This window comes from Oratosquilla oratoria, chromosome 27 (assembly GCF_046742065.1).
Source record: "Oratosquilla oratoria isolate Oo_2021 chromosome 27, ASM4674206v1, whole genome shotgun sequence".
Lineage (NCBI taxonomy): Eukaryota > Metazoa > Arthropoda > Malacostraca > Stomatopoda > Squillidae > Oratosquilla > Oratosquilla oratoria.
In genome coordinates, this window is record NC_134803.1 from 6,063,398 (window position 1) to 6,083,397 (window position 20,000).

The following is a 20,000-nucleotide window of genomic DNA, read 5'->3' on the forward strand; positions in this document are numbered from 1 at the left end:
TCTCTTTTACCCTGAATAAATATAACTTCACAGAAAACATTATCAAGCCTGTTCACAGAATACGGGAGTCACTCAGCTACAAAAAAATAAATATAATCAGGAAGCCGACGCTGGCATTCTCGTATACCCCACTCGCGGCGCATGACGCATACATAGAGGTTAATGACGTTCCCGTTGGCAATTTCCACAACTCCATTGCACGAGGGGTGATATGGGGTAATAGTACTGTGGTTAATATTTATTTTCGTGCACACTTACTTGAAGACCTCATTTATGAACTCGCCCCCCCTTTGCGAGATCACTTGCTTAGGGGTGCCATGCACTGACAACACATGATTGATAAGTGCCTGTGCCACAACTCGTGCCTCTTTGGAAGTTATGGGCACAGCGACCAAGAACAGGGTTAGGACGTCTACTACTGTGAGTATATATTTTGCCCCATCTACTGTTGTGGGTAGAGGTCCTATGAGATCGATGTTTATCCTTTCGAACGAATTTGATACATGAAGGAATCTCCTGAGAGGTGTTGGCAAACCATAACATAAGCACATGAGGCAAACTTTATATTTTTCATGAACTGCCTCACATCTCCCCATCCGGGGCCAGTAGGTGATGTTTTGTAACTGTCAGCTCCATCGCCACAGTTCCCTTCTCTGGTCCCCTTTCACCATTTTGTGTTGTCTCTATATGCCGTCTTTCTTTTGTGGATATACTTTCTTATAGTACGTCTTTCACTTTTTACTTTCTTTTCATCACTTCCTTTGTTACGTATGATTAGTCACTCTCTATTTTCATTTGTAGATTGTTTCAGTTATTATTACTCTGTCTAAGAGAGGGGAATTAGACGGAGCTTAAATTTTCTTGTCTTCCCAAATATTAATACACATGGTTCTTCGGTACACCAAGGGACTCCCGTCGAGAATCGTCAATTTGTTTACTAGGTTAGTTCTGCAATGACCTCATGATTTCTTTGGTCCAATGATCTTTACTTTTATGTCTAAGATCCTCCCCTAAGGGCATTATTTTACTCTCGTGAACCAATTGAATTTTCTCCTCCACCCTTTCTCCAATCAGAAAGGCTGTTACAAACCCTGTATGCAATACTGCTTACTCAAGCAATCTCGAAATCAATGCACACCTGACTTAGTTTACATATTGTTACATCAGCATAAAAATGAACATTATACAGCAATGAAATCGGGTCCCCGGCGGCTGTTTGTAAACATTTAGGCGGGGAGCGAGGTTGTGCAACTCCTTCGCCTTCTCGCCTTCGGGTATTATGTCAATGCATAAAATATAAAAATACATCACTCGTCATTTACCTCCCCTTTCTACCCACTTGTCTACCAGCCTCTTACATAACCGCTCAAGAATCACCCTGTGGCCTGGCATCGGAAGGCAGTGGGCGATGGGTAAAGCGGCTTATTTGGCCCCGTTTCGCACTACCAACCGGAATTCCTCCAGTCCATATGCGTTCTTCCAGAAGTGATATAACAGTCCGTCGGGAAGGAGACGAAACTTCGTAATGGGTACCCACAGCCCCGAGATCTTCTGTTCTACCGTCGCTTCACCCTCCAGAAAGTCTTTAAGTCTTTTCCAGTCATTATGACTGTCTTGCTCCTTACGAATCACCAACTGGTTCCACACGTTGTGATTATCCTCAGCGCTCGAGTCCCTTCCCCCCTCCGCCGTTATGGAGGACACTACGACGGTGTCCGTCGGGTGGTCGGCGTCCCGTATCCCCGAGAGCGCCTCTGCAACTGTTTAGCCACCCTGCTATACATGCAACTTCAAGATCGAGGTCAACGATCACCATCTGCCACCATAAAATCCGGGTGTTGGTGCCCTTTACAGTGAACAGCCAGACCATAGGTATGTAATCGCTTATATGGCTCACAGGGAAACCCATGATCAGGGGTCGATTAACGGTAAGGCCGTACACAGCCGCTGACGCCTCCCGTTGGACTATACTGTACTTCTTCTCGTGGTCATTTAAAATGTGATTGAAATAGGAAAAAGGACGCTTCCTACCCTCGTTGTCCTCTTGCTGAAGCACTCCTCTAATTGCCGTGCCACTGACATCGGTATACAGTAAAAAAAGGTTTGTCAAAGTTCGGGGATGGGAGGACCACCGTTTCAGATAGTTGTGGTTTCAAGGACTCGAACGCTTTGGTCTGTTCTACTGTCCATGGACCAAGTTTGCAATTTCCTTATTTTCCAGCTGTCTTGCACTTCGTCATGTCGACAAGAGGTTTGAAAATCCCGGCGAAACTAGGAATGTATTAGGCACTTGGGCCGAGGGAAGTCCTTAATGACTTGAACCTTATCAGGCTGGTGCCCAATCCTTTCCGGGGACATTACGTGCCCCAGGTAGGCGACCTCCCTCTGGAAGAAGCTATACATCTCCAGTCTCAGGGAAAGACCCTCCTCCTGTAGTCTCCTTAGGACGTTCTTCAAATTTTGGAGGTGGTCATCATAGGTGGTTCCCAGGACTTTAATATCGTCCATATAAACCATCACGGCCGTCCTCAATAGACCCGTCAACACCTGGTTCATCACTCTTTGAAAGCAGGACGGGGCGTCCTTGAAACTGAAAAGCAGGGACGTAAACTTATACTGGCCATCTGGCGTTGAAAACGCCGTCTTTTCGCAACTGACCTCCTCGAATGGGATCTACAGATAACTGGAACTTGGGTCTAATGAGGTGAAAATACTGCCGGTGCCGAGATTCCTTAACATCGAGTCGATGTGGGGGAGGAAAAATCTATCATCTATGACAACTTTGTTTAGGGTTCTAAAGTCGAGACAGAACATGATGTTCTTATGATTTTTTTTATCTATTTATTTATTTTTTACCACAAGGATAATTGGTGCACTGAAGGGAGATTGTGATTGGGCGAATGATGCCCTTGCTTAGCATATCTCTGATTTACACAGGTATGTTATTTTTATATATTTCAGGCACTGGGTACGATTAATGATGCACAAAAAACGTTTTTTATCGGACCTTTTTAACATGTTTTTTACGTCTTTTCACACTGCCAAAGTTGCTCAGATATTAATATTGAGTATATAAAAACAGGTGTAAGTACTTGATTCATCCCTCCACATATGCGTACCTATCTTCAGACACTAAAAATAAGCATAAGTAATTGACTTTTTTGTCAGATGCTGCAACAAGTGTAGATGCTGTATTTGGGCCAATATGGCAACCTTACAAAATCTAAATAAGCATGAAGTTATTTGCCAATATATTGTGTCTGCATACACCAGCAATGTCGTCAACCTGAAAACAAACAAGCGTTGATCAGTCTATGTGCCTTTATACAATATAGCCATGTGCTGTACATGTGTTTGATGGACTGCTATAAATGGTTTCCTCCATGTATATCCATCATACTCCTCTAAAATCCACTCTAGCCTTAGCCCAATCTTCAGGGATTGAACACTATATATTTTCCTTACTACATTACTCCATGTCATGTGGCTCCTGCTGCTCCTCCTCAGGCTCCTCTATATCAGATGAAATCATGACTCTAGGGCCGGGGCTGGGCAGATGATCAATTGAGACCTCAGAATCTGCTTCAGAATGGTCCGAGTCGTCCGACTCAAGCTGGAAAGTGGGGATGCTGCTTGAAGCAGTAGAATACCTGCTGGTTGATGGCTGTGGTGGTGGTGGATTACTGGTATGAGTTGCATGGCGAGGATATCCATGGGCATCGTCCATATTGCCCAGTGCCAAGTTTTGCTCAATAAACACCAACTTGGCAGTTCTGTCGGTGGTCAAACGATTCCTTCTCGCAGAATGTACCAATGCACTTCTGCTAAAGGATCGCTCGACAGATGCACTGGATGGGGAACAGTTGCAGGATGTTTGAGGCAACACGGGACAGCTGAGTTGAGCAACAGAACCCGTTCCACCAACTAGATGTTGATATCTTATCAACAGCACTCTAAACAAATGGCTTTGAAAAAAAGTTTGATTTCAACCTGTAATCTGCCAACTTAGCTATTACTTGGGTCTCATCGACATTTGACAGTTGTGCAGCAATTTCATAAATGGACTGCATTGCATCCACCTGAAAACAATATCTTTAGTATATGATACCGCAACTTGTTTAATGTTAAAGAGATACTACTAGAAATTCAGGTCATGTGAATTCAGGTCAAGTAAGACTTGGAGGCATATGCAGTGGCATACGGGCAAGACTGGATTTTGGAGGTAATAAGAACATATTGTTACAAAAAAGAAAGAAAAAAAACTACTTACCGCTTCTTCACCCATAGATGACATCCACAGTAACAAGGATCCACCAAGTTGGCTGCAAGATGTATACTTTTCACCAGCAGATCTCCCCGGACTGCTTTCCTCCTAAAGACTGACAGCTCTTCTCTCTGTTGGTGGTATGCATCTGAAAAACTTAAACCAGCATATTTGACAGTTTACAGTTTATAAATAGTTTACATTTTATTTTGGTGATACAAGATTTGGATACTATTTTTTTTTACATTAATTAGAATGTATATTTATTTCTGTTTATTTATATATTATGGTTATTAATCTAAATTGCATAGTATATTGTGTATGAGTAAAAGGTGTTCTTAGGAATCAAGGGTACTTCACGGTTTAGTCACGTGAAGGAAGAGGTTGGTGGTGTGTGTGCATGTGTGTTCATATGTATGTTGCGGTGTAGTTTTCCATTGCGTCGTAATCTGTAGGATTATGGTTACATACACTCTGCAGACACTGGATAATGAATCCCCACCTGAAACAAAGGAGGACAACAATATTAGTACCAGTATGAATTCTCAATTCAAAACAGCTCAGCCACAAGAAACATTAAATGAAATGTACCATTAATAGAGAATTCACAGTAAGTTTATTGGCATAAGAATGAGATTTCAAATACTATTTTGCAAGTTGTGATCTTTAGCAATGAGTAATGTACTAATAATTCTTACCTTGTTTTAACAGGCAGTTTTAGTGTCTGCTGTTGACCCTGTGGTGACTGCTGTTGATGTTGTTTGAGTAGAGCAGTGAGCTTTTGGGAATGTTTGACTGCTTTGCAAACTTTTATGCAGTCAGACTGGATATTTTCTGCAGACTTGATCTTTTTTAGTTCTGTGAATATTAACTGCAGATTGTGAGCCATGCAACCATATGGTTTTATGTGGGAATACTCCAACTGAAGTAGTTCCCAAGCCTTTTTCATATTAGAGGCATTATCTGTGCAGACCCCCATCACTTTTAATGGCCCACTGTCATCCACTGCTTTCTTCAGATCTGCTATGCACTGCCCAGTGTACCTTTCTGCACCTAATAATAAAACAGAAACTAAAATTAGATATTGCAGCATATTCCAAAAGTACAAAACTAATAAAAGCCGGAATACTTCCTATTTTAAGATAGGAGGTATATGTGAAACATTTTATTGTATTGTTTAAGTTAATTTTGTAATTGAGTTGTAATTGACTGCAATTTTAACTGAAACTAACCTGTTGCAATGCTGCTCCAAAATATGGGCCTTGGGAGATGAAGAGAAACTACTTTTATTGTCGACACGATCAATTAAAAAAAAAAAAAAAAAAAAATCTTCTGTCAATACAGTCATGGATATATATATATATATATTTTTTTACAGTCCCCACATCATGTAGAAATGTATCATTTATAGCAGCAGACCATGGGCCCCCTATATTCTTATCATAGCTTCTTTGGGAACCCCCACAGACCTTAAATTGAGAACCATTGGTAAAGAGCATTTGCCATCCATTAAATGAAAATTAAATGTCTACGTAAATTACTTCACTGGGTGCATACAGAAACACATGTAACGAAGTAATGTAAAAAAAAACGTATTCTCCATTTAATCACAGAGAAAATAGAGTACATACAAATGAGGGGGAATGAATATCTAAATATTCATTTTCCAGTCTATATAATAGAAAATTACTTAGATGATTAAATTGTGCGTTGTCATTTTGTATATCTATTTTTCTGTAGATGTTCCCTGAATGGTAGCAGTTGCATAAACGTATAAAGGGTATTTTTGAAAAAGGAATCAAAATGTACGGACCATGCACGAAATGCATGATCATTTCAACTCTGATGATAATAATTGATCGATAGTGGGGAGCACAGAGAAATTATTCACCAACCTAGCCGTTCCCATCCCTAAATCAAAGAAAATGTAGCTATTAGAGAAAACCTAGTATTTTTAAGGAATGACTTTAATAGTAAGGTTTGTACACACAATCTCCATCTCTCTCCTTCTCTATCTATCTATATCTGTCTCTTTTTTTCTATCTCTCACTCTCTCTCTCTCTCGCTCTCTCTCTTTCTCTCTCTTATTATCAGTCTCTTTGTCTCTCTCTCTCGCTCTCTTTTCCAATTTCATCTCGATGGTCATTAAAAAAAAATTATGTATTCATCTTTCTTTGTTTTCACGATCCTGTTGCACAGATGTGAAGTAGCAATGAATAAAGGAACATGTTTAACCAGCTTTGAAGCATACAATTGTAATATTCTTTATACTTATCATTTATATTTATCATATTATTTGTTCTAAATCTTGTTATTTTTTCTAAATCTTGTTATTTTTTATCCTCACATTCTCTGACAGATGGAGTGAACAGGCGTGCAGATTGGTCCAGCTGAGCATTCAGGCCGTCGTCGAGGCGCGAAGGGAGGGCGAGGAACACGTACAGCATTGTATCACCATGGATTCCAAGGTCTGCACGTTTCCTTGTGTGTTCATGTTTCTGTTTGTGTGTGTGTGTGTACCTGTGTGTGAGTGTGTGAGTGTATGAACCTGTGTGTGAGTGTGTGTGTGTATGTACCTGAGTGTGAGTGTGTGTCTGTGTACGTATACCTACATACATACATACATATACCAAGGCTTTTTCCCCCTTCCAAGGGAGGTAGCCAAAAAGGGAAAGGCATAAAAACACTCCCACCCATTTCATCCCTAAATACACTCCACACCCCTCCCACCCTTCCTCTCATCTGAGCACCTCCTGGATGACGGGTCATCCCTGCACCCTGCCCACCGCCCTGGGTCAGAAGCAGTGTCGCAAGACACAGTACATCCACAGCGAGGCCGCTTCATTTAATCGGCGACCCCCCCTCTCCGTCCCCCTTTGCATATAAGGCGAGGACGGGGAGAAATCCCTTCGGGCTGCGTCAAAATTTACTCACACATACTACCCCACCCCCCACTTCCCCGCCCATTCCTCCTCATGCAGTCACAACATCATCCATATACAACCATTCTCCACTCACCTCTGTCTTCCGTCCTCTCCCTTCCTTCCTCAACAGACATTCCCCTCTTCCCCAAAGCCCCCTTCACCCCATCCATCCACCTCATCCTAGGACGTCCCCTCATGTTCACTCCCTCCACATCTGCCTTCCATACCTCTTTTACTAGTCTTTCTTCACTCATTCTTTCCATGTGTCCAAACCATCCTAATATTCTTTCATCAACCCTATCTCCCAAATCCTTTTTCACCCCTGTTCTCCTCCTCATTTCTCACTCTATCTAGCCTAGTAACCCCCACCATACTTCTCAGACACCTCATCTCAAACACATTCAAACTCCTTCTCTCTTCTTCTCTTATGTTCCACGTTTCTGCCCTATACAGTGCTGTTGGCACAATCACTCCTTCATACAGTCTCCTCTTCGCATCCATTCCCAAATGTCTATTCCTCATTACACTCTTTAAACCACCAAGGCATTTACTCGCTTCTCTCAATCTACATTCTACCTCCACCTTCACTCCACCTTTTCCTGCTACACTTGCACCCAAGTATCTAAAACTATCCACTTCCTCCAGTCGCTCTCCCTTAATGTTCACTTCCAGTCTACTGCCACTTTCACCCCTTGTACATCTCATCACCTTACTTTTACCCACATTTATCTTTAGCTTTCTTCTATCACATACTCTCCCAAACTCTGCCACCAGCTTCCTCAATCCCTCCTCCTGTGTGTGTGTGTTTGTGTGTGTGTGTGAAGCGTGGCAAAAGATTCTCTCTAAGGGATATTCTGTTAAAAACGACAATAAAAGAATTGTTGATTACATTTTTCGGTGAGCTCTCAAGCTTGCGAAAAGTAGATTTCTGGTAGGGGGAGAGGGAGTAAACAAAATTTGCAAAACTCATAGGAAACACAAAAGATATAATGAACACAAAAAATACAACACGCAGCATATAAAATTCAAGAAATTAATACAAAAAATACAGCACACAAAAACAAAATGCAAGCAGAAAAAATTAAATATCAAGATGTTTCGCAGATATTTCTGCATCATCAGTTAAAGTGAAAAGGAAAAGGGAGCATTTTTAAATGGAATGAAAAGAACGGGGAGAAGTCACCGTGTTGAAACTGGGGGAGGTCACGGAACACGGGAAGAGATCACGGATTGGAGGAAAGGGTCCTCGGAGAGATTACTCCCGGGTTCGGCGCCAATCTGCCTCTCAGTCTTTCAGAACGACGTATGGCTGTAAGTTCTTCCCTTTGGCGGGGAATGGGAGGCCTCTGTGGAGGAGACTCCAATTTCCTGGGGTTGTTCATCTGGCTCCTTCGAACAGGTTTCATGCTAGGGAGGATTACAAAGGATTACAAAGGCAAAGCATGCCGACAGGAGACCTTTTGATCCATATCTAGGTCGGATGCAAAAAAAAAAAAATCATATTAATAATAAATTAAAACTATAACAATGTAAATAACAATTAAAATACATAAATAAATGCATTGGTATAGTTGAATAACAAACAAACAGGTAAATAGTAAATGATAATAAATTGACATATAACTAATAATAAATGAAAATCAGACAGACAAATTATAACAAAACAAAAACAAATAATATAACATAAATTATGATAATTACAGCATCTTACTTAGGTATTTATCTAAATGATTCTTAAAGCTTCGAACTGAACTACATTGCACTGCCTCTGCAGAAAGTTTGTCCATTTATTAACTACACAGTTGGCGAAGTTGTTTCTACCCACTTCCAAATTAAATCTATTTCCGGACAATTGAGATTATTGTATCTTGTCTGACACTCATTCAATGTGAAATATTTTTCACTTTTGATGTTGTCATTCCCTTCAAAATCTCAAAGACCTGTATCGAGTCACCTCGGGGTCTACACTTTTTAAAGGAAAACAGATTCATAGGTTCTATTTTCGTATGATTTATTTTTGATATTTGGAATAAGTTTTGTGGCTCGCCGTTGTACTTTTTCCAATCTGTCAATGTCTTTAATGAGATTCGGTGACCATACGGAAACAGCATATTCCAAATGTGGGCGAACTAACGATTTATATAGCTTGTTAATGAGTGATGGACTTTTGAAATCAAAAGATCGCGCAATCAATCCCTGAATCTTATTTGCTTTCTCAGAGGCTGAAATACACTGCTTGGATGATTTGAGGTCGTTACTGATAATTACGCCGAGATCTTTTTCACTATCCACTTTTGTTAACGAATTTCCAAATAACTTGTAATCGTACTTGCTGTTATTTTTACCTATGTGCATTACCTTGCATTTACTTGTGTTAAATTTCATTAGCCACTTTTCAGACCATTGCTGTAATTGATCTAAATCTTCTTGAATATCTAATTGGTTTGAGTGATCATTTGCCACTCCGCACAGTTTTGTATCATCAGCAAATTTGGAAACAGTAGATTTTAGTCCATGGTCTATATCATTTATATATACTATGAATAGAAGTGGCCCAAGAACGGAACCCTGAGGAACTCCACTTGCAACACTTTTCCATCCAGAAGTTTTTCCATTTAAAACAACTCTCTGTTTTCGACCCTTCAACCAATTACTAGTCCAACCTAATAGGCTACCACTTATTCCATGCAAAGCTAATTTAGTAAGTAGTCTTTCGTGTGGGACGATATCAAAAGCTTTTGCAAAGTCTAGATATATTAAATCTATATTGTTTCTTTTGTCATAATTCGAGATAACTGTGTTGTAGAATTCGAGTAAGTTAGTCACGCAAGAACGTTTCCGTCTGAAACCATGTTGGCTATCATTTATCAAACGGTTACTTTCTAAATGATATTCGATAGCATCTCTGATGATAGTTTCCATTATTTTTCCTACGATCGAAGTCAAACTAATAGGCCTATAGTTATTTGGTTTCTTTTTGTCACCTTTTTTGAATATGGGAGTAACGTTAGCTAGCTTCCATTCTCTTGGGACATCTCCGGATATGATGGATTTCTTGAAAATAATTTCTAATGGAACAACAATCTCATTTTTCATTTCCTTTAAGATTCTTGGATGCCAACCGTCAGGCCCTGGTGTTTTATTAACTTTGAGTTTGTCTATACACCTTTTAATTGTTTCTTTTGTTATATTTACCGTAGTGAGTAAGTTTACCCCAGACTTTTCACAGGTTTCAGTTTGGAATTCACTTTGAGGTGTTTCGTTTACGAATACTGAGCTAAAATAATTGTTTAAGAGATTACACATTCCTTCATTTGAATATTCAAGTTGACCGTCAGCAGATAAAAGTGGACCAATGTGATTCCTAACAACCTTTTTATCTCTAATGTAACTATAGAATTCTTTGGGATTCTCTTTGGATTTCTCAGCGATGTTCATTTCGTATTGTCGTTTTCTTTTTCTTATTGTCTTTTTTAAATCTCTCTGTATTGATACATAACTTTCATAGTCATTAGATGCACCCGAGCACTTATATTTCTTATAAGCCTGTCTCTTTTTAGCAATACTTTTTTCAGTTTCTTTGTCGAGCCACTTTGGGCGAGCCTGATTTGGGGGACGTCTGTCCTTAAAAGGAATGTAAGTTTGAATCATCTTAGTGAGCGTATTTTGAAATATTTCCCACATCTGATCTACAGGCCTTTCGTTTAATTTTTCCTCCCAATCTGTAAGCTGAAGCTCCTGACGTAGTTCTATGAACTGAGCTTTACTGAAATCGGGTATTTTAGAAGCACAAGTATCTATTCTAAAATTGTTTAGGAGATTGAATCTGACTAAGTTGTGATCGCTATTTGCAACAGATTCACCGACTTCTACATCAGTTGCCATGCTTTCGCGGCTAGTGATCAATAAATCGAGTAAGTTTCCATATCTTGTGGGCTCTTTTACATGCTGAATTAAGTAATTGTCACCAAGAAAATCAATCAAGCGACTACCTATATGGCCATGTTCAAGGGTCATCCAATCAATGTCAGTAAAATTGAAATCACCCATTATCAATAAATCCCGGTTGCAGAAACTAGACAGTTCTTAAAATAACAGTTTGTCGTCTGCTAATGATAATGTCTTTGGCCTATATATTACACCTATATTCATTTTTTGTCCATTTGTTTGGGTTAACTCAACCCACAAACTGTCATATGCATCCTGTTTCACTTTCTCTAAAACACAAGCATGAACATTGTTTTTAACGTACAATAGAACACCCCCACCTTTCTTGTGGTTTCTATCCTGATGAAAGTGTTTAAATCCCGCAATATTAAATTCAGCTTCGAACTCTGTACCATTTAACCATGTCTCAGTTATTCCTATCATATCGAGATTTTCGCTTTTGACATACGCCTGTATTTCTTGAAATTTGTTCCTAATGCTACGAGCATTAAAGTACATAGTTTTAAGAAACTCCTGATTATTTCTTTTTGACACATTTTGAGTTTCAATATCATGTCTTATATTATCATTTTGTTTTTTATTTATGCCTTGCTCTATATTATTATTATTTGGTCCTTCATTGATATTCAATGCCTCATTAACATTTCTCCTATCAAAATTAACATTTCCCCCATCACGGACATCTGGTCGATTACTTTCATCCGATCTATTTTGTACATTTTGTCCCCCTACGTCACCGTGATTCACGCCGGCCTCCCGTCGTTCAGTGACATTATGTCCGGCATCCCTTTCTAAAATTATATTTTGTCCTCCAGTGACATTATATCCTACCGTGATATTTTTTCCTCCACTATAATTACATCCCATCGTGATCTTTTGTCTTCCACTGTCATTACATCCTATCTTGATATTTTGGCCTTCATTGACATTCTGTCCGGTATCTCTTCCTAAAATTATATTTTGTTCTTCACTGACATTATATCCTACCGTGATATTTTCTCCTCCATTATCATTACATCCTATCGTGATATTTTGTTCTCCACTATCATTATTTCCCATCGTGATCTTTTGTCCTCCACTGTCATTACATCCCATTGTGACATTTTGTCCTAAGACATTACATCCTAATGTGTCATTTCGTCCTCTAGCGATATTACATCCTATCATGATATTTTGGCCTTCATTGACATTCTGTCCGGTATCCCTTCCTAAAATTACATTTTGGCCTTCAATGACATTATATCCTACCGTGATATTTTCTCCTCCATTATCATTACATCCTATCGTGATATTTTGTTCTCCTTTATCATTACTTCCCATCGTGATCTTTTGTCCTCCACTGTCATTATATCCCATTGCGACATTTTGTCCTATGACATTATATCCTAATGTGACATTTCGTCCTCTAGCGACATTATATCCTAAAATTATATTTTGTCCTATACTGGTACATTGTTCTACATTAATGCTATACTCTACACTGTTTTCCCAAGTACATTCTATTTCCCCTTCCCTTTGGCCTTCTACCCTAAAAAAGGAGCTGGTTCATTACAAACTTCCACAATGAGGTTTGTAAGAACATCTTTGCCTCTGCGGGTAAGGTGGATCCCATCAGAAGCGTAAAGGTCATGGCGCCTAGAAAAGAGATACCAAGGATCAAGAAAGTGGTATCCCAATTGTGTGCACAACTGCGATATCCTATCATTGATCCCTATGGCTCTACTGTTCCAACACGAACCTGCGTAGATCCTCGGGAGGATCCCACAGACTACGTGACGGCTCCCACGTTCCTTCATCTCCTGAAGGAGGACCTTGTAATTCCGAACAAGCTCCTCTGATCTCACCCTACCTACATCGTTACTACCCGTATGTACAATCGTAACCGTGTTCTTCCGTCCTTGCTCCCTGATGGACCGGGTACAATCAACGATCCCACGGCCCGGTTGACATACAAGCTTGCAACGTCGCTTAGTCTTTCGCTGCAGGATGTCGTCATAGCCTCGAACCATGGAGTCCCCCACCACCAAGAACTCCTGGTTTTCAGCCACTTCATCCTCCAGTAGAGCAAAACGATTGACTAGAGCCAGCGGTTGCTCCACAGGGCACACGTCTACCGAACGCGGGCTCGACAAACGGGACCCCACGGAGCGCCACTCGCTCATGGCAGTGACAGTAGGTGAAGAAGTGGAACGCTCTTTGGGTTGTGGGGAGGGTTCACTCTTCTCACGGAGCGCACTCCTGAGAAGCCGAATTTCCTCCTCACACATCCTGAGACGGACCTCTAGGTTCACGCAACCTTCACAAGCCATTTCGCTCCCCCTTTAGCAATAAAAACGGCAAAGAGAAAATACAAATCAACAACAACAAAAAATCAAAGCGGTCTCTAATAAACTAAATACGCAAAGCTTACTCTGCTTACCTTATACTATTTCTCCTACCTTTGGAATACGGTAACAGAAAACTGTTTTGAAATTAAATAGAACCCTGCACTTTATCTTATATCTGTAACTGTATAGCGCTATACGTATACAATTACAAAAACACAACACAATCACTTAACACTATTCGGAGATATAAAATTCACAGGTATTCACTAGCTGGTGTCTGTGCAGAAAAACGAGGTGTCTAGCTGAGGTCACGTGCGGACTGAGCTGAGGTCACGAGCTGAGGTCACGAGTGGATCATTTACTTGCCTATTAATGGCAGGTTGCAGCTCCTTTATCCAGATGGCTTCCAGGATGGCCAGGCGCTGTGGGTCCTCTTGTTTTGCCACAATTTCGGTATTTTTTACCATAGTCTCCCTATCAAGGCGGCGTCGGTGCTGGGTCCACTGGCGTTGCTTAGGTCTTCCGTGTTGCAAGTGCATGGTGATTCTTCTGGATAATGTGGTGGTCATCCTTCCCGCGTAGACTGAAAGGGGCGTGCAGTCCTCCTCTGGGCATGTGTATTTATAAATTACGTGGGATTGAAGAACCTCCTGAGGTTCTGGGGCGGGGATGTTCTTTAAAAGTAGAGAAGAGGTCTTTTTACTTCTGTAAAAGATTATGAAGAACAATTTGTCACTTTCTTTTTTAGGAACCACATTTCTATGGATTATGTTTTTTATAATTTTCTCATCCTCCTTGTATTTGGTAGACATGTACTAACCTTTGTAGAATACCTTAATCGCGGTCGCTGGTGTTTGAAGGATCTGATACGATGGTTCCATCTCCACTCTAGTATATATTCAGCGTTAGTGACAAAAACAGTAAAAATGAATACACACACACACACACACACATATATATATATATATATATATATATATATATAAATATATATAAAGAAAGGAGTATACACAGAGGCTGGGTGTGACCCAACGGTACCAATCAGGTGCCTGGATCATATTCCCTTGGTTCTGGCATTGATATGAACCCATAGATAAATTGGCAAGCAAGACTCCAATGGAGGGGCCCATAGTCATCCCGTCTATCTGCCTATATAGATGTCTTCTTCTGGAGTTGAATGGGGCTTCCTTAGTATAGATGTGGAACAGCTGCCACAGGAGTTTCTTTATGGGGATGGTTGAAAATGAGACCTTCATAGGCCAGTCAATAGAGGAGTAAAAAAAGGCGAATAAGGAAAAAAATCAGGGAAAGCTGCAATAAGCTTTAATGTGTTTATAATACCTTACTTAATAACATATTAATTTTGCACCCCTCTAACCCCCCCGGATTTGGCCGCCATCTTGAAAAAATGGCGACCAAAAACAGTTTTTTCCAAATATCTCACTAGAAACTAATTTTAACGAAAAATGTATCGAAACAAAATTTATTTTACATAAAATTTTCTACAAAAGTTATTTTATTCAATTTTGTGATATACCTCACTGTTTTTGCGCTAAATGTGCGAAAAGATTGTGTTTATCTTTATTTGATACCTACAGTGCACAAAGATCATATAATAATTTCCTTTGTATGCTATACTGAATAAAATATCTAAGTTCCTAACTTGATTATAGTCTTTCTTTTGTTTCAGAACTATTAAAATAGATAGTTAAAGCTTCAGTGAAACCCCAGGCAGTTGTTGGTGCAAAATGTCTTCATTGGGGAAATGTTTAATATGCGATGGACAGCTTTCTGTGGGTGAGACTAGAGAAGTTAAAGAGAAAGGAATAAAGACACTGATTGATAATAGCATTAAGTGGAAAGACGGAAAACATTCTCTGTTAGAAGGACTAAAAAGTGTGAAAGTGCATGAAAAATGTAGAAAAGTGTATACAAATGAACGGAGAGCTGAAACTTTTTTAGCAAGGCAGAAAACCTCGCAAGTGCCGACAACGTCACTGAGAAGTCAAGAATTACAGTTTGATTTTCTTCATGATTGTCTCTTTTGTGGAAAAGATGCATCAAGTGACTTTTTGAAAAAAGAAAGCAAAAAATATTTAGGTGATCGTGAATCTGTGCACTGTATAGAGATGCTGTATGTTAAGGATACTATTTTGAAAGCTGGTGAAATGAGAAAAGATGAATGGGGCAAAGAAGTATGTACTCGTATATGTAACGTAGTGGATTTAGTTGCTGCTGAGGCAAGGTACCATTCAGCCTGCATGAAAAAATTCTACCAAACATCTTCTGGTATGAAACGTGGTCGTCCCAAAAGCTCTACGGTTTCTGAGGCAATGAGTCATGCTTTTAACTACTTGGAGGAAAATCGAGAGGAATGCCAGTTTACTTTCAGTGAGATTTTTTCAGAATATGAGGGTGAGCTACCAACTGATAAAACCATAAAATCTGAATTGATAGAGAGATATGGACATGATATTATTGTTTCTGTGAACAAAAATAGAAAACCAGTGATCTGTTTCCGTGACACAGGAAACAAAATTTTGACTGACGCTTGGTACGAAAATCATAGAAGTCATGACGAGAAGGAAGAACGGCTTCGGATTGTAAAGACTGCCGCCAGAATAATTGCTGAAGATATAAGATCGCAGATGTACGAAGCAGATCAGTATCCACCACCAGAAAATTTCCTAGAAGAATTGGATTCACTTATTCCAGAAACTCTCCAGTGCCTTGTTAAGACAATAGTCTCAAAAAACAAGAAAGGAAATCAAAGAAAATGGAATAGGAAATGTACAGCAATTTCACATACTATCCTTACAGCAGCTAGACCAAATTCTTTCATATCTCCTCTACAAATAGGACTTGCTGTTCACTTAAGTCAGAAGTATGGCTCTAAGCATCTACTGAACGTGCTCTCTGCGTTGGGATTATGTGCGTCCTATGCTGAGGCAGCACTCTTTCAAGTATCTGCTTTGCAACATCCAGCCAAGGAACCTCCGAATGATTCATTTGCACAGTTTGTATTCGACAATGCAGATATGAACATCTCTACTATTGATGGATTTAACACATTCCACAGTATGGGAGGAATTCAGTGTGTTACTCCTCAGAATAATATTACTTCAGATCAGCCAATCACTAGATTAACGAAGATCCCTAGTGCATCGTTTGTTGGGCAGTTTGGTCATAATCCTATTAAAACCTTTGAAAGTAAAAGTGTAAAAGGACTCTTGAATATAAAAGTCAGGGATTTGGCAAGTATCAATCCAGTGTCCACTACTGTATTAATAACAACAACAGAGCTTTTATGGCTACTTGGAAAATGGCAAAAAAATGCAGAGTGCCCAGGTTGGAATGGTTACATGGAGAAATGTACAGCACACTTCCCATATGATGTGTCCCAGATCTCATATCTTCCCTTTACAAATGCTCCACCTACCAATTATGACACCATATACACAGTACTTAACCAAGCTGTAGAGATATTCGAGACTAAACTCGGAAATGGAAAGTATAAAATATTATATGTGAATCTTTCCACAGCTCTAGCGCAAAAACGGTGCAACCTATGGAAAACATGACAGGGACAAATATTATAGGAAATTTTATGTAGATTATTTTTTGTTTCGACTACTTTCTCTGTAAAATGCATTTCAAGCGAGATATTTGAAAAAAACGTTTTTTCCCGCCATTTTTTCAAAATGGCGGCTAAATCCGGGAAGGTAGAGGGGTGCAAAATTAATACATTATTAAGAACCACATTAGGAAGAAAATGAAGCATATTGCAGCTTTCCTTAATTTTTTTCCTTTTTCAACCCCGTATTGACTGGCTTATCAATACAATACAAAAATCTGTTATCCGTGCAAGGTATGTGGATGATATCTTTATCTCATATATAGACCTTGATAAGAGAAACACCCTCCTACAAACACAAGAACGCATATCAGGCCTGAACTTCACCGTGGAAGAGAGTGATCGGAGATACCTCCCTTTCTTGTACATTATGGGCGAGGCTCGCCCTGAACCGTTCCACATCATCGTATACATCAAATCAACCCAGGGTTATGTCAATGGAAACAGTGAAGGACTTCTTAGATACCGAAAGTCTACAATAGCTGCATACTTGAGGAGCTTTGTCCCACTGCTTTTCATGAGGAGACACACACAAGGAATTAGATAGAACTTAGGTTCTCGTCAACAATGAATACAATATGAAGTGCAAAATCTAATCAGTAAGACCGACGAATTTATAAAAACACGTTATCTCGTTTATGAATACCAGTGTTCTAAAAGGGAATGTACAACCCTTCCTGGCTCATACATTGGGATGACTACTACCAAATGGATTACAGGACTTATGATGCACCCTTTCTAGAAAAGACTTAGAGGACGGAGTAAACATCTTTCAAAAGGAATATAGAAATTAATCACAAATACTGTAGATTATACACAAAACTAAGAAACTATTTAGAATTGTAAAATAATTTGTACACCATATCAAGTGCTAGGACTATCGACCCACAGTTTAGGTTCATACTGGAACCAAAAGAAGATGGATCCAGGTACCTGATTGGTCTATTTGGGTCACACACTCTCTCTCGGTGTACCTTCACCTTTGTATATATATTCTCATTTTAATTTTTCTTGTCAACACTGGAGTGGGAATGAAAGCTTCATATTAAGTTCTTCAAACACCAATTGCCGCTTTTCGTCTGAATTCCTAATTTTTTAAGCCAAATAGTTGGTCTCTGGATAGTTGTTACCGGGCCATTTGGTCACCGGACTATTCATCACTTCCAAATTATCTTTGATAGGATGCTTCAATAACTAAATATTGAACAATGCAGTTTAATATGGAGGATTGTGAATATAGGCAGAAAATTAATAAGTTCAGAATCTGCAATTATTCCTATAATACTTATTTCAAAGAAGACTTGCTGCTGATTTGAAATATACATTCACACACACACACACACACACACACACACACACACACACACACACACACACACACACACACACACACACACACACACACACACACACACACACACACACACACACACACACACACACACACACACACACACAAACACACACACACACACACACACACACACACACACACACACACACACACACACACACACCACACACACACACACACACACAAACATATATATATATATATATATGTATGTATGTATATGTATGTTTTATTGAAGTCGACAGCAGTTACAGCATTGTTCAGTTTGAAGTTTGCTTTCTCAAACTTTCTTACAATGTTTTGGTCCACGTTGGTAGGGGGTTACGAAATAGATTTCTAACCTTACCAACGGTGGCTGAATCATTGTATGAAAATTTGAGAAAGCAAACAGCAAACTGAACAATGCTGTAACTGCTGTCGACTTCATTAGAACATACATTCTAAATGGCTTTTACCCCAACTATATGTATATGTATGCATGTATATGTATGAAACGCTTAAAAAAAACAGCTATGGAGTTTGGAAACTTACTGAGTTGTCTTGGTTACAAATACCACATCACAAGAAATACTGAGATCTTTACCTACTAAATATTGTTGCAACTGATGTCGTCTCCAGTAAAGCATGCATTCTGAATGTCGTTTACTTTATTTATGGGAAGAGAAGTGAAGGGAAACATGGAATACTGGGAGTACCTGTATTAGGTGAATAATAGTACTCGACCGATTTCATCTTGATATCTTTTTCAAGAGTCAGTGTCACATAACACCGAATCTTGAAGACATTAGTCGAAACGGTTAGAAGTGTACCCAATAAAGGCATGTCTAGAATCCTGTGTTTCCCTTTATTTGTCTTACCATACCTGTATGTACAAAATCTACCTCATTTGTTCTTTGACAGGTACAACTGCCGAAATCTGATACTGATTCAAGTTGGCGCTGGGAGTCGTCGAGAATTTCTTTTACACTAACAATATACAGTAATATGTAGGTGATTGATCTATCTAATAACTAAAACATCCGTGCAGAAATAAAGAGTAACCTAAAACAATCTGAAATTCTGTTTCAAGGGCTCAGTGCTGGTGTGGGAGCTTCTGACATGCGAAGCATTCCGTACAGAAATCGTCCCCCGACTTTTCCACCAAAGCAAGCGTAAGGCCAAACCCTGTTCCACTCCTGTAGGAAAATCCTCTTCGACTTCATCCACCCAGCCCTCGTCCTCATCGGCTCAAGGGCCATCCTCTTCCTTTTCCTCGATTTCCTCCTCCTCCCCTTCCTCCTCCTCCTTATCCAATTCATCTTACTTCTCGGCATCCTCGTCCCTGTCCGCCGCACTCACGCCGACCTCATCTTCGAACACTTCCTCTTCTTCGTGTGAGCCCTCTTCTTCTTTGTCCTCCTCGTCAGGGTCTTCTGTCTCTTTGGCCTCGTTCACCGACCCTAACGTCTCCTTCTCCTTTCCCTCCCCCTCCTCTCTGTCGTCCTCAATTTCCTTCACTTCAACCTCTTCCCTCGAGAAATCAGAGCTTTTGGTATCCTCCTTGTCTTCA

General features: G+C 39.8%; 1 protein-coding gene across 1 annotated transcript in view; it reads left to right on the plus strand.

Moving 5' to 3' along the window:
• The window catches only part of Zmynd10 (zinc finger MYND-type containing 10), a 67,582-nt gene that overhangs the window by 20,724 nt on the left and 26,858 nt on the right, over positions 1–20,000 (plus strand). The window contains exons 2-3 of the mRNA XM_076210174.1: positions 6,624–6,732; positions 19,521–20,000. The exon at positions 19,521–20,000 is cut by the window's right edge and continues 240 nt beyond it. Of these exons, the coding sequence (XP_076066289.1) occupies positions 6,624–6,732; positions 19,521–20,000 (589 nt within the window). The remainder of the gene's footprint in view (positions 1–6,623; positions 6,733–19,520) is intronic.